The sequence below is a fragment of the Globicephala melas genome, chromosome 2 (assembly GCF_963455315.2).
Source record: "Globicephala melas chromosome 2, mGloMel1.2, whole genome shotgun sequence".
NCBI lineage: Eukaryota > Metazoa > Chordata > Mammalia > Artiodactyla > Delphinidae > Globicephala > Globicephala melas.
The window spans coordinates 146,514,038-146,529,651 of record NC_083315.2 but is presented as its reverse complement, the minus strand read 5'-3'; the positions used below and the strand labels follow the sequence as shown (position 1 = coordinate 146,529,651).

At 39.1% G+C, this 15,614-nt stretch overlaps 1 protein-coding gene across 5 annotated transcripts in view; it reads right to left on the bottom strand.

Moving 5' to 3' along the window:
* Nucleotides 1–15,614, bottom strand: part of PCNX1 (pecanex 1) — a 171,062-nt gene that overhangs the window by 19,424 nt on the left and 136,024 nt on the right. For all 5 annotated transcript variants that reach the window (XM_030831549.2, XM_030831548.3, XM_030831550.3 and 2 more), the window contains 4 exons: nt 13,403–13,656; nt 11,172–11,402; nt 4,968–5,068; nt 4,048–4,198 (listed from right to left, as the gene is read on the bottom strand). In XM_030831549.2, coding sequence (XP_030687409.1) covers nt 4,048–4,198; nt 4,968–5,068; nt 11,172–11,402; nt 13,403–13,656 — 737 coding nt within the window. The remainder of the gene's footprint in view (nt 1–4,047; nt 4,199–4,967; nt 5,069–11,171; nt 11,403–13,402; nt 13,657–15,614) is intronic.

Genomic DNA, 15,614 nt, shown 5'->3' with positions numbered 1-15,614 from the left:
TTCTTCTCTTGTGTTTCCCACTTAGAGAAGTTCCTTTAGCATTTGTTTTAGAGCTGGTTTGGTGGTGCTGAATTATCTTAGCTTTTGCTTGTCTGTAAAGCTTTTGATTTCTCCATCGAATCTGAATGAGATCCTTGCTGGGTAGAGTAATCTTGGTTGTAGGTTCTTCCCTTTCATCACTTTAAGTATATCATGCCACTCCCTTCTGGCTTGTAGGATTTCTGCTGAGAAATCAGCTGTTAACCTTACGGGAGTTCCCTTGTATGTTATTTGTCGTTTTTCCCTTGCTGCTTTTAATAATTTTTCTTTGTCTTTAATTTTTGCCAGTTTGATTACTATGTGTCTTGGCGTGTTTCTCCTTGGGTTTATCCTGTATGGGATTCTCTGCGCTTTCTGGACTCAGGTGGCTCCTTCCTTGCCCATATTAGGGAAGTTTTCGACTATAATCTCTTCAAATATTTTCTCACGTTCTTTCTCTCTCTCTTCCCCTTCTGGGACCACTATAATGCGAATGTTGTTGCATTTAAGGTGTCCCAGAGGTCTCTTAGGCTCTCTTCATATTTTCATCCTTTTTTCTTTATTCTGTTCCACAGCAGTGAGTTCCACCATTCTGTCTTCCAGGTCATTTATCCGTTCTTCTGCCTCAGTTATTCTGCTATTGATTCCTTCTAGTGTATTTTTCATTTCAGTTATTGTATTGTTTATCTCTGTTTGTTTGTTCTTTATTTCTTCTAGGTATTTGTTCTTTAATTCTTCTAGGTCTTTGTTAAACATTTATTGCATCTTCTCGATCTTTGCCTCCATTCTATTTCTGAGGTCCTGGATCATCTTCACTATCATTATTCTGAATTCTTTTTCTGGAAGGTTGCCTATCTCTACTTCACTTAGTTGTTTTTCTGGGGTTGTATCTTTTTCCTTCATCTGGTACATAGCCCTCTGCCTTTTCATCTTGTCTATCTTTCTGTGAATGTGGTTTTTGTTCCACAGGCTACAGGATTCTAGTCCTTCTTGCTTCTGCTGTCTGCCCTCTGGTGGATGAGGCTATCTAAGAGGCTTGTGCAAGTTTTCTGATGGGAGGGACTGGTGGTGGGTAGAGCTGGCTGTTGCTCTGGTGGGCAGAGCCCAGTAAAACTTTAATCTGCTTGACTGCTGATGGATGCGGCTGGGTTTTCTCCCTGTTAATTGTTTGGCCTGAGGGAACCCAACACTGGAGCTTACCTGGGCTCTTTGGTGGGGCTAATGGCCGACTCTGGGAGGGCTCACGCCAAGGAGTACTTCCCAGAACTTCTGCTGCCAGTGTCCTTGTCCCCACAGTGAGCCACTGCCACCACCTGCGTCTGTAGGAGACCCTCCAACACTAGCAGGTAAGTCTGGTTCGGTCTCCCCTGCAGTCACTGCTCCTTCCCCTGGGTCCTGATGCACACACTACTTTGTGTGTGCCCTCCAAGAGTGGAGTCTCTGTTTCCCCCAGTCCTGTCAAAGTCCTGTAATCAAATCCCACTAGCCTTCCTGATTCTCTAGGAATTCCTCCTCCTGTTGCTGGACCCCCAGTTTGGGATCCTGACGTGGGGCTCAGAACCTTCACTCCAGTGGGTGGACTTCTGTGGTATAAGTGTTCTCCAGTCTGTGAGTCACCCACTCAGCAGTTATGGGATTTGATTTTACTGTGATTGCGCCCCTCCTACAGTCTCATTGTGACTTCTCCTTTGTCTTTGGATGTGGGGTATCTTTTTTGGTGAGAGCCAGTGTCTTTCTGTTGATGACTGTCCAGCAGCTAGTTGTGATTCTAGTGTTCTCACAAGAGGGAGTGAGAGCACATCCTTCTACTTCACCATCTTGGTTCCTAAAATATTATGTACTCTTTTTATGTTTGGCTTCTCTTACTCTGCATAATGTTTGAGATTCATTCTTGTTGTGGCATGTAACAGTGTATCATTTCTTTTTATTGCTACGTAACATTCTGTTGATGAACATTGGAGTTTCCGTCTGGGGCTATAGCATGGCTATGCACACTTGTGTGTAAGTCTTTGCATGGCCATACACTTTCATTCTCTTGGGTAAATACATAGGAGTGGAGTTGCTGCGTCATATGCCAAGCGTGTACTAATCCTGTAACATATAAGCCTTCTGTGGATTTTCATGAGTACATATGAACTTTGGAGATGACCAGTACTGACTGACACATCTATCTTTTCCTGGCCAGAGAGTCCCTCACTGGCAACCCACTGTCTGGTCAAAGTGATGTGCAGTGAATGGCTGTTGCTTGTTACTTTACAGGTCAATCTCGCCCTTCTCAAAGGTGTATGTGAATCACAGAACTTCTCCAGGTTGCATCTGCGTTCTCATCTCCTCCCCTCCCCCAGCCCTCCATGGCCCCCAGTTCCCGAGTCCACCTCCTTACCCTCTCTGTTTGTCACTGTTGCTGTCTGTCATGGCTAATGATGACAGTGTGCTATACCCAACTGTGTTGGGCCTGATTATAAGGTGGAGAACCACTGTCACCTCACATTTCCTCACATGTGAGGAAATGGACTGGGAGCAACAGGCAATAGCACTCGTAGGGAGAGATAGGGACAGACACGGAAGGATCAGAAAATACAGAGAGCCTGTGCCTCAGCTCCTCTCTCCCAGATGGAGACAAAATACCTGTCATAATGTTCAGAATTAAGAGTTAGTCATGCTACATAAAAGAGTATCTCTTATGTAGCAGACACACAATACCTTTTGAGTAATTCTGAAGTTTTAAAAATATTTTAATATGAAGTCATTATCTTTTTCTTTTCAATACATTGAATTTTGTCTTGAAACTCTAAAGCTAGCCTGAAGATGGACAATTATATTTGATCCCTATTGTACATTTTCCCCATCATCCTCAAAATAGTATTCTTTTCACAGAGATTTTCAAATACTATAGCCCTTATCAGTAATGCTCCTAAATAATGTGGGGTGTTAACTTCATTGCAACACGTTTTACCTTATTTTATTTTATTTTTTGGCTGTGTCGGGTCTTAGTTGTGGCATGCAGAGTCTTCACTGAGACATGCAGGATCTTACGTTGTGGTGCGTGCACTTCTCTCTAGTTGTGGTGTGTGGGTTTTCTCTCTCTAGTTGTGGTGCGTGGGTTTTCTCTCTCTAGTTGTGGTGCGTGGACTCCACAACACGTGGGCTGTGTAGTTTGTGGCACGCGAGCTCAGTAGTTGTGGCACGTGGGCTCAGCTGTCCCGCAGCATGTGGGATCTTAGTTCCCTGACCAGGGATCGAACCCGTGGCCCCTGCATTGGGTGGCAGATTCTTTATCACTGGACCACCAGGGAACTTCCCATTCTAACACTTTAGATCACAGTAAAATCATCTGAAGAGTAATTCACCCTTTATTTGGTGGAAAGAGTCATCCAGATTTGAGCACAGCAGATGTGCTTTAATGAATATTGTCATGTGCTCTCTATCATCAGATCTCATCATTACTGTCAAGTGGAATGATTAGAGCAGCAAGTGCCCGTATTTAATTTCAAAATATATTCTTAAAGTGATCCGGGGCTTTAGATATACATTTTGGAGGCCTCATTTTCATTTTATTACCTTACTAGGATTATCTAATTAAGGCTGAATCTGTCCTAACCATCTATTACTCTATACAACATGCTGAATGGAGCTCATAGTTCAGTAACAGCAGCACTTACAAGACTCCAGAGATGCTGTTACACTGCACCAGAAGTCAGCTACGTCCACCCACAGAACAGGAATGAATTACAATCACGTGAAGTCAAAGCAACCATTACAGGGGCCATAGGTATTTATTTCCAGTTTATCACTGCTTGCATTTTTTCCTCAAGTTCATGCCCAGGTCACTCTCTAATATTAACGTTCAAATTTACTGTTAGAAACACAGGTTTAGACTCCTAAGATTTAATATCATGTCATGAATCGTGTTTTTCTTTGCTTCGAATCAGAGTCTTTCTCAAAAGGATCCTAAGGAACATAATCTGGAAGTCAAGTGAAGAAGCACCATTAAACACCAGTAATGCATTAGAAATTCCCTACTCTTACCTGGTGAAGTTTAATGGACATACGAATTCCAGGGACTACTACTTTTCTCAGCAATTCCATGTCAGCAAAGATCCATTCGTCTCGAATTGAAGAAATTCGGAAATCTCCCTTAAATAGGGCATGCAATCCATAGAGGAATGACTCTAAATTACTGTTAAGATTAGAGATAAAAGTTTACATATTTTAACAAAGGTCTTCCATTACACTGATTCTAACATTTGGTTATGCATCAGAAGAATGTGGGAGTGTTTTGAAGATACAAATGCCAAGAACTAATGTAAGCACCCCTGAATCAGAATCACAAGGGACAGGGCCTGTTTGACCTGGGACCCTTGTTTATGAACTACTATAATAGTGAGTCCCTGAAAATAAGCAACAGGCAAAGACACTGTAACTTAAAAGAAAGTAAGGAGGGCCTAATGGAAAACATGTAGGAATCACAGAAGAAACTTAAAATATGTGGCATTTCTTAATTCTAATTCAACTGGATGTATATGTCAAGAAATCCAGTTTATATTTAGTCCCCAAATCTAATGTACCACTATATTAACAGTATAAATGCTGTGAACAAAAATTGCAAGGAGAAATGGACAAATAAAAAGAAATGAATTGTTAGAAAAACAGACGTATATGGGAAGAGACCAATCCTACGTTATGAGTTGATTATTTCTTAAAATGTCTTAAGTCTATTAAATTCTCATTATCTATAGTTGCCCACACGTGTGAATTTTAAAAGCCAGTTCTGTTAACCACTTAGAACTCCACTGTGTTCGGCAAAAAGATCTATACAATACAATATCCGAAGAGGCATTTGCAATAAATTAGCACAGAATGCTTCCATTAAAAACTATTTCAGATTTTTCAGATTTCAGTCATAGAGCTTCCCAGTCTCTTTCTGAAAATAGAAATGCCTTCCTTACCTGGACATATGGTGGGATGCAGTCCCCAAAGCTCTCCGTCCCAGAACACAGAGTCCATAACAAAGAGTCACCAGGGATGAATCTTTGTCCACATCCAGTGGCTTTAAAAAACAAAGAATGGGGTGACAGGGTCAAAAGGCACAAATTTCCAGTTATAAAATGAGTAAGTCATGGTGATGTAAGGTACAGCACAATGACTACAGTTTAGTAATACTGTATTGCATATTTGAAAATTACTGAGTGAGTAGATCTTGAAAGTTCTCGTCACAAGGAAAAAATAGTTCTGTAACTACGTATGGTGAAAGATGTTAACTAGACTTATTGTGGTTATCACTTTGCAATATACACAAATATGGAGTAATTATGTTGTACACCTGAAACTAATTAATGTTATGTCAATTACACCTCATTAAAAAAAGGAAAAACAAAAGAATGTTAGTTATCAGAAAGGAATATGAGTATTTAACAAGTCAGAAGATATCTATTTAGTAAATCAGAGAAGTTCAGGAGCTCAACTAGTACATACTTTCTATCTCTCCAGATAAAAGTTCTAATGAAAAGAAACTTAACAAAGCAGCATAAAATGAAGTGTGAATGTATATGAGGAGGTTCTTTGGAATCTTTAAATAAAATCTGATACTTTATAATAATACTAGAACATACTAAAAAAAAAAAGTGGCTGTATTACAGAGTATTAGGATCTTAACTAAACATCTCAAAGTACTTGTTGATATACATCATTACTGATACTGTCCTCTCCTGAAAAATGTAATATTCTATCTATATAGCCTATTAGTGACTATAACCATAGTAAAGAAAATCAAATTGATATCTGTAGAATACTGCTTCCCCTCAACCTTTTAATTTTTCAACAACTGCATACCTTGATTATTGACTATTACATATATACTATATATTAAAAATATATAATACAATAATTATATATATATGCACAAGCAAAATGGTATACTTTATATAATACTACAGAAAATCTTGGTAGCATCTCAATGACTGGAAACAATCTAAAGCAGTGGTTCTCAAAGTGTAATCTTGGGACACAACATGAGAATCATCTGGGAACTTATTAGAAATGCAAATTCTTGAGCCACTTCAGACCTACGAAATCATATTCTGAAGGTGGTGTCCACCCATCACACTCCAGGTGATTCTAACGCATGCTAAAGTTGAGGAATCATGGATCTAGGCTGATAATGAGCTTAATTATTCTAACTTTGCCAATGGTATATATATCTGGCTTTATAAACCATTAACTTATAAACAAAAAAGGGCAGTTATCTAAGATACTAACTTAATATAGCTTGGTTAGTTAATTACCATTAATTGCGTAATTCAGTTAACAATAGTAACTGTGTAGGAGATCCTACATTTCTTTCTTTTCTGTCTCCCTCCCTTTCCCACCCAGTCAACTTTATATACTGAAAATGTATTGCTTTTGTGATGGGAAAAAAAAATTTTTTTTTTGGCTGCACCACGTGGCATGTGGGAATCTTAGTTCCCTGACCACAGATTGAACCCGTGGCCCCCTGCAGTGGAAGTGCAGAGTCTTAACCACTGGGCCACCAGGGCAGTCCAAAAAAATTTTTATTTTAAATTTAGTTCAGGCCTCTGCTACTGGCCAAGACAGAGTAATAAAGGCCGGATTTACCCCTTGCAACTGAAATGACCAAGAAAAGAATATATTGAGACATTGGATACTAATCTCTGAGAAATGGGAAACCCTACAAGGGTTTCCAGGCTGTAGTACAAGGAAGAGGAACACAGGTAGCCGGTAGCCTAGAGGTCTCCAAGTTGAGGAGATAGCTGGGAGTCTGGGGAGGTCAAGGTGGCTAGAGTTTGCAGGGCAAAGTGCCAAGGAGAGACCTACATATAGAGAGCAAGCTCTGGAGATCTGCAGAGGATCCCTCTTGAGTCCAGCAGATTACTGATCAGCACATACAGCAAAGGTCCAAGGCTGAGAACAGAACCATCAGAAAAAAAGCAGAAAGGAACAATGGAAAATTCTATGATTGGTTAGAGTGCTCAAAAGAATACTGCCTCAGTAATGGGGAAAAATTAGCCCCAGACTAAAGGCTGCTTTGGTCCCTCCTAAGAAAGCTTAAAAGTAAACCCTGAAAAGATCAAACTGTCCCCAAGGAATTTGTGTCACAGAATAATAAGGTCAATAATATTTATGGGAATACAAAAATATCTAGCACTCATCAAGGTAAAATTCATCAAGTCTAGCATCCAATCAAAAATTGTCAGGCATGCAAATTAGCAGGTAAATAGGACCCGCAATTAGAAAAATAATCAACTAATCAATCAAAACTGACCCAGAAATGACGCAGATGTTAGAATTAGTCAACAAGGACATTAAAAGAGTTATTGTAACTGCATTCCATAAGTTCAAAAAGATAGAGGAATGACAGCATGCTAGTAGAGACATGGAAGGTTTATATCAGTATAAAAGACACGAGGAGTTCCCTGGTGGTCCAGTGGTTATGACTCCACGCTTCCACCACTGGGGGCCTGGGTTCGATCCCTGATTGGGGAACTAAGATCCCGAAAGCCCCACAGAGCAGCCAAAAAAAAAAAAAAAAATTAAAGACAAAAATTAAACCTCAAAAATACAAAAAAATGCAATGTCTGAGAATAAAAAAAATACACTGCATGAGATTAATGGCATATTAAACAATGCAGAAGAAAAAATAAATGATCTAACAAATATAACAGAAACTATGCAAAATTAAACACAGAGACAAAAAAAGACTAAAAAAAATGTACAGGGCATCAGTGAGCTGTAGGACAACTTAAGGCAGCCTAATATAAATGTTAACTGGAGTTCCCCAGAAAAGGGAAACAGGAAGACAGGAAAAAAAATTTGAAAAAAATAATCACCAAAATATTTCCAAATCTGATGAAAATGATATATACCTAGGGATTCAAGTAGCTCAATGAACTCCAAGAACAAGGAACATTAAGAAGACAGCACCAAGGTACATCATAATTAAACTGCTTGGGACTTCCCTGGTGGTCTAATGGCTAAGACTCCACACTCCCAATGCAGGCGGCCCAGGTTCGATCCCTAGTCAGGGGATCTAGTCCCACACGCTGCAACTAAGAGTTCGCATGCTGCAACTAAGAGTTCGCATGCTGCAATGAAGATGCAGCGTGCAGCAACTAAGACCCAGGATAACCAAATAAATAAGTAAATTGCTTAAAACTAGTGAAGAAGAGGAAATCTTAAAAGCAGCCAGCAAAAAAAGACATCATTATGTGGTACATACGGGCATACATTGTTTTATTATGTTTTGCATATACTGTGGGGTTTTTTTTTTGGTTTTTTTACAACTTGAAGGGTTGTGGCAATGTTGTTTTGAGCAAGTCTATTGGCACCATTTTTTCCAATGGTATCTGCTCACTTTTATGCCTCTGGGTCACATTTTGGTAATTCTCAAAATATTTCAAACCGTCCACCAGCAAAAAGATTATGATTTACTGAAGGCTCAGATGATGGCTAGCATTTTTTAGCAATAATGTATTTTGAAATTAAGTAATGTACATGGTTACAGTTTTAGATGTAATGCTATTGCACACTTAGTATACTTCATAACATTTACAATTGGGAAAAAACCCAATTCGTGTTGACTCGCTTTTACTGTGATATTCGCTTTACTGTGGTGGTCTGGAACAGAACCTGCAATATCTCTGAGGTGCGCCTTTATTATTTGTCAGAAACCATGCAAGCCAGAAGGCAGCGTAGCCACATTGTTAATGTACTGAGAGAAAAAATAATTGGTTCAACCCTGGTAGCTCTATTTTGTCACTGTTGGAGAAGACATGTGTCTTACATCCTCAAATGCATTAGAAATTCTCACAAAGACTTCTTGCTAATACTAACAACAATGGTGAAAGAAACATACTGTCATTTAACAAGCAGGAAGCAAAGTCAAGCTGAGACGAATCTTTCCAATTTAGCATTCCAGGTAGTTTTAATGCAGTTAATCCAGGGCTACACTTACAAAAACATTATTTCAAGCTCTTCAGAAGACAGGTACAGCTATTATACGAAAGATTATTTCCTCCTACAATACATATAATAAGAGGAGGAGGAAAGAATGACTTTTTTATTTCTGTGTAATATGCAAGTTAGAAAACTATCTTGGAAGGAAATTAAGGGGAAAAAAGTCTGGAGGCAACTTTATTAACATTCAGGTGAGGGTACCAGAATTTGGATTCAGCAAGTCTTTCTGGTTTAATTAACTTCCTTCCCTAGGAAGAGGTTATTCTGGGAATGGTGATTCAGAAAACAGAATTCATGGTTTTAAGGAGGTAGGGATAATCTTGTTCAATTTAAAAAGCTGGAGAATGAAGGGATTATTTTAATTTTCCTGACAATTTTCTTCCAGAGGGGACTACAAGAGTAGAATATAAGCCAGACTGATCTAGTGATAATAAGCTCTCTGAAGAGACTGGGGACACCCAAGTTTGGAGGTAAACCTTTTGAATATGATTTATTAGCAATTAAGAGGATGACTTCCTTGAGGTACATCCGTGACCTCAGCAATAATTTCTAAGAGATTATTTATTCCTTAAAGTTAGGAAGGATGGAGCCTGTTCCTGAGTCGGTAGACTGAGTTCCTAGCCTAGGCGACGACGGTTAAACCAAACAAAAGTAACCAATATAGTCTAAGCCGGAGAAAGGCTATTAGAACAATATGGTCACTCCAACCGTCCCCCACCTCCCCCTCCCCTGCCAAGAAATAAGTCCAAGGATTTGAGAACAGTGTGCAAAGCATTCTAAGTATATTTCATTTATGGAAAAAAAAATAAACTGCTTGTTATGTGTTTGAAAGAAGAGAAGGTTAGCTTTGAGGGCCTCCATTTCCAGACATCGTCTGCTGGTCCTTTTTCTGAGCTCTTACAAGGTTATTTTATTCTATCTTTTATTCCTTCCTTAAAAATATGCTACTCTGCTCAGTATCTACTGTGCATCCAGTACAAAAGCTCAAAGGCCACTGTTCAAAGAGGAATTCCAAGGATGCTCCCTTTCTTATGGATGAAGTAAGAGAAACAGGCTGATTATGATGGGGTGCCTTACTCTAATTGAGTATCTGTGAAGGAAAGACTAAACTGAGTGCTACATCTAAAGACAGTCAGTGTGTACAGCCCCGACCATGATAAAGGCACTGGTTGCCAAAGTGGTTCACTATGCTCCACGGTACAGAGTAATCCTGTACATAGGATGCTGGTGGTTCAACTACACAAGACTTCGCTCTCTGCCTTGGTACTGTGGTTACGGTCCCTGGGGTCTAACCAGGGGAGCAACACTGCCACAAGAGCCATGGGACCTAGGAGGAAAGCCGTAGTTGCTGAAGTCTGCAACTCAGCTTCCCTTTAGGATAAGACAAGTTATCCTGGAGTGCGGATTACGGACCCCTTGCATTATAATCACCCAGCATGACACAGATCTTGGGTCCCCAGCCTAGACCTACAGAATAAGAATATCGCAGGCAAGGCCCATGAATCTGCATTTTTACACATTCCTGTATCATTTTTACCCATGTTAACATTTTAAAGTCAGTAGTCTAGATGAACATTGTCCAGTATGGTAGCCACTAGCCTAAATTTAATTGATTTAAATTTAAATCAATTAAAATTAAATTTAAAAATTCATTTCCTTAGTCATACTGGCTACATTTCAAGTGTCTCATAATCTACCATATGTGGTGGGTTAGTAATTACCATATTGGAACAACACAGAATGTTTCAATCATTGCAGAAAATTCTATTAGCACTGGATTAGACTGTGGATTTGGGACAAAGATATTAACTTATCCTTAAGTCTGCTGTGTGTGTCTGGGGGCTTGGGGCTGGGGATGCTCCAAAACGCAGTCTGTAAGAAAGTGCTGCACGTAATCTACAACCTAAATCTGTGTATATGTACGTACCTGCACAGGGTGGAGGGGTTGCTATTTGGACAGTGAGATTATGACACTGCAGATGAAAGGATGAGAAAGGTCGCTTACTCTAACCTGTTTTGGCAGTTGGTTTGGCCCAATCATAATGAATAGACAGGTTCTCTTACCCAGATAGTTAGAAAGAGGAAAGTCTAGAAAAACCAACCTCATGATAACAAACAGAGGTATTCTTTCCATCTTTGGAAAAACAGATTCAAAGAGTTATAAACGAAATAAACTCTACCTTTGCTCTTCGGGAAGAGCAATACTCTATCCAGTTGAGGTAAATCACACAGAAACTCTCCCTGGATATGCCTGCAAGTCGATGGTCATAGTCTTCATCAATGTTTGGATTAAACGTTGGGTCCACATCAACGTAATTTCGATCTGCACACAGACGTAGCCCTTCCTGCATCGTCTCATTAGCTAGCCACTCCTCCAGTTTAGAAGAGGTTGTAACATAATAAATGATACCCTAATGAGGAAAAGATAAAAAAAAAAAACAAAAAAAAACCACAATCTGAATTAACTGCAAGTCCTCAGTAAATTAATTCCAACTGTTTATACGATAGTAGGAATCAAAAATGTATATTCCAACTCAATACTGTAAGTATACTATTTTGAGAATGCTACAGTAATACATCTCAGGCCTTCCTGGCTAAAAAAAAATTAATACTTTTAAAATCACAACCATAAATTCAAGAAGGCAACTTCAAAACAACTCCAGTCCACTGATTTTAGGATATTCTAAAAACAATTCTGTCTACTGAATTTAGGATCTTTTAAGGGAGATGAAAAACCTTTATTGTGGTGTACTTATTTTGAGAAAATTCTCATAGAAAGCTATTAAACCATCTTGTGATCCTAGGTCAAGTTATAAAAATATAACTAATAAATAAAGCAATAGAAATATACATCTTTAGAGAGAGGAAATTCCACACACAAATGCACACATGTTAAAAAATGTTGTAGGGCTTCCCTGGTGGCGCAGTGGTTGAGAGTCTGCCTGCTGATGCAGGGGACACGGGTTCGTGCCCTGGTCCCGGAAGATCCCACATGCCGCGGAGCGGCTAGGCCCGTGAGCCATGGCTGCTGAGCCTGTGCGTCCGGAGCCTGTGCTCCGCAATGGGAGAGGCCACAACAGTGAGAGGCCCCCGTACCGCAAAAAAAAAAAAAAAAGTTGCAAAGTCAATTTCTTTAGCTTCCTGAGGTTGGGTTTAACCAAACATTCAACAGAGGACTCAGGCTTCAACCCAATCAGCACAAATAAGGTGGTACATAGAGGTAATAACACATGAATCATTAAGATTTAGCATACGTTTTTCCTCTTGAAAATGTTGGCTTAGCCTGTAAACCCCCAGTCATAACCATGCTGTACTTCTGTAAAATCTTTAGCAAAAACAGAATACCTGTGCAGTAAAGAACTAATCTTGCCCAAAGAGAGGTTTGGCCTTTGCACCTGGGTTCTGGGAGGTAACCTCTAATCCCATGCACTGTCCTGCCTGATAAGAGTCTTTATTTACCTGGAGGCTTAGAACCATGAGCTCTAGAGGATCTGGAGACTAAGGCTGGCCATGTGGATGGTCAAACAAGTCTAAATGACTGTGTGTCAAGACAAACTCTGTACACTGAGGCTCAGGCGAGCTTCCGTGGCTGGCAACACTCTGTAGGTATTCTTTCACATCGTTACTGGGAGAAATAAACATTGTCTACGCAACTCCATTGGGAGAGGACAACTGGAAGTTCAGGCCTTAGTGTCTCTAGACCCTGCCCTATGTGCCTCTTCCCTTGGCAGATTTTAACCTGTATCCTTCCACAGTAATAAATTCTAACCATGAGTATAATGGCTTTGCTGAGTTCTGTGAGTCCTTCTAGCAAATTATTGAACCTGATTGTGGTTTCAGGGTCTTGGGAACCCTGAAATTGCAACTGGTGTCAAATGTGAGGGTGTTTTTGGAGACCTCCCAAAGCTTGCAATACTTTCATTCAGTTTGTTGAAAGCAGTGCAAAGCAGTGGTTAATAGCAAGGACTCAGGAATCAGACAAGCCTGTGTTTTAAATCCCCAACTCCACTTGCTAGTTAGAGGACTTCGGCGAAGTTAACTTTTGATCCTTAACTTGTTTATATGTAAAACAGGGACGTAATATTCCTTTAGAGAATTAGGTAAGATATACATATCATATATATACATGCGTGTGTGTATTCCTTAACGCAGTGCCTAAAAGATATGCACTACAGATGGTAGCTATTAATATTAATGAACAAATGTAATAAGTTTCACTAAAGAAGGAAATAGCAAGACCTTCACAGGTATAATTTACTGACTGTACTGGATACTACAGAATTTAAATCACTACTTAGAAGCAAAGCACAAGTTAAAAAAACAAACGTGCATGTGTGTGCGCACGTGTGCGTATACGTGTGTCTTTTCCAAGAGCCTCTGATACCAGATCTAAGTAGGCACATATCCTTACCTTGACATAGTAAGTGGTGAGTACTTTCCGAAGATCAAAGACTTGAAGCATAGAAGCAGCACTATTGTCAGTGATGCTATAACCCTCCAAAATATACTTGGTGACTATCACTTCCCAAGCCAGCCAGCGCTGGCTAAATGCAGCATTAAATGAAAGCACATGAGGGATATGGCCAGGTTCACAACAGCAAAATCCTTCATCTTCCTCAACACCTTCAGTAATGGCCTCCACTTCCCGTTGTTGACAGTAAGTACCTTAGAGAGAGAGAGAAAGCACTTACGACAAAGGGGAAAGAAACATGAGGTGAAAAAAACATGAGGTGGAAAAATGAATGCTTCAAAGACATAAGAAACTTAGAAAAAAGACATTTTATTTATAGCAATTGAGAGGATGCGATCGATCTGCCTTAGACTGTCCATTGACAAACTGCGGCATGCTCCAGGAAAGAGGCGTAGTATATACTCATCGTCTGCAGAATCGTAACGTGCACTAGCACATCCAAGGTTCTGAGAATTTGTGCAATAAAGCAACCTGAATTTTGATTCATTGATTCCCAAATTTTTCAAATTTGGGTTTACAACTGCATTCATATCAAATGAAGACCAAATGAGTCAATGTGTGTCTCACGAAGGTCTGAGTTAACTCAAAACTGGAGGAGTGGAAAGAAAACTGAATCATCCCAGGGCACACGATACAGACAGACATGCAGAACTCAAAAGAATCTGGGCTGTATTCTCACCAGCACTGTGTCCATGCTGCAAGCAGAAATAGTATATATACATCCTACTCACTTGGCTATACAACTTGTAATGGTTCACTATAGTTTAATATTAAATATATAATTACAATTCTTCTCTGTTGCCAGTTCCAACAATAAGTGGATAAGGTTACATTATTGGCACTTGAGGCTTATCTGCTGATAAGGCTTATCTGCTAAGTTTCAATTAGGTACCAGGTCTGATTGTTCTGTACTAGCAAACAATTCTTGGAAATTACATTCTTTTATAGATGATACTTATCTAATAGGCATTCTCTGCGTTAGTGTTATTGAAATAAAAATAGAAAATCAGATTAAATACAGAATTAGATACACAGCCATCTAGGCCAACAACATACCATCCATCACATTCATGTTAATTTTTATTTCGTTCTGTGGTCTTGCTTCCATTTAATTTGTAAATTCCTTATAGGACTATAGAGTGACTATAGCTAATTTTATAAAGGCACATATTAAAGTTACATTATAATAAAAGTAAGTGGGACTTCACAATAATTTTTTTCTTTTAAAGAGGATATATACAACATCCATACTTAAAACACCACTTTGAGAGGAAAAAATGCCATGAAATTTAGCCCCGGTTGGTGATGGTGGTGGTGGTGGTGGTGGTGATGGTGGTATGATGAACGATAAGACTGAGAGGTAAGCTTGGCCAAGCTAATGAGCTGTACTGTCGAGAACTCTAGAGCCTTCAACAATTTTATTATTTCATTTCTTGTTTAATTATGTTGACAAGCCCTTCCAAAATAGTGTTACATAGTGGTGAAAAAACTTTGTCTTGAACTTGACATAAACAGGAATGCATGCTGTGGCTGACCATTACACAGGATACTGACTACAGATACACATATACACCTTTTCCAGAATAAGGATGTTATGTAATTTTATAAAGTACTTTTGAAACCAATAATGAAAATGAAATTTAACCAATTTGCTTTTAATAATTAATTTAAAGAATGAAAAACAGCTGAATTGGTGAGGGATACTTAAAAATAAAAGTACTAAAAAAAAAAAAAAGTACTGCTGGTTCCTCCTTACTCTGGGCTCCGAGGATTTTTGTATCTATAGTCATAAACGAAGTAAACTATAGTTACTTTTTTAGCCAGTTCAGTCATATTTTGACATCAGTATTACATTGGTTTTGTACAAGAGAGCCTTGAGATATTTTCCTTCCTTATCCATTTGCTAGAATAGATTAGAGAGGGCAGAAGAATTATTCAATTTCTAGAAGAAACTATCTGAGGCTGGGTTTTTTAAACTGTGGCATGAAGTTGGGTCTATTCCTTAGGTTTTATATGTTTTTACTTTATTTTATTCATTTTGTCATCCTTCTGCAAAGTCTGTCAAAGGTTTTTAAAGTAAAGGAAATAACATAACGAGAGCTGTATTTTGTGCAGATGACTCTGGTAGTAGTATACAGAGAAGAGAACAGGC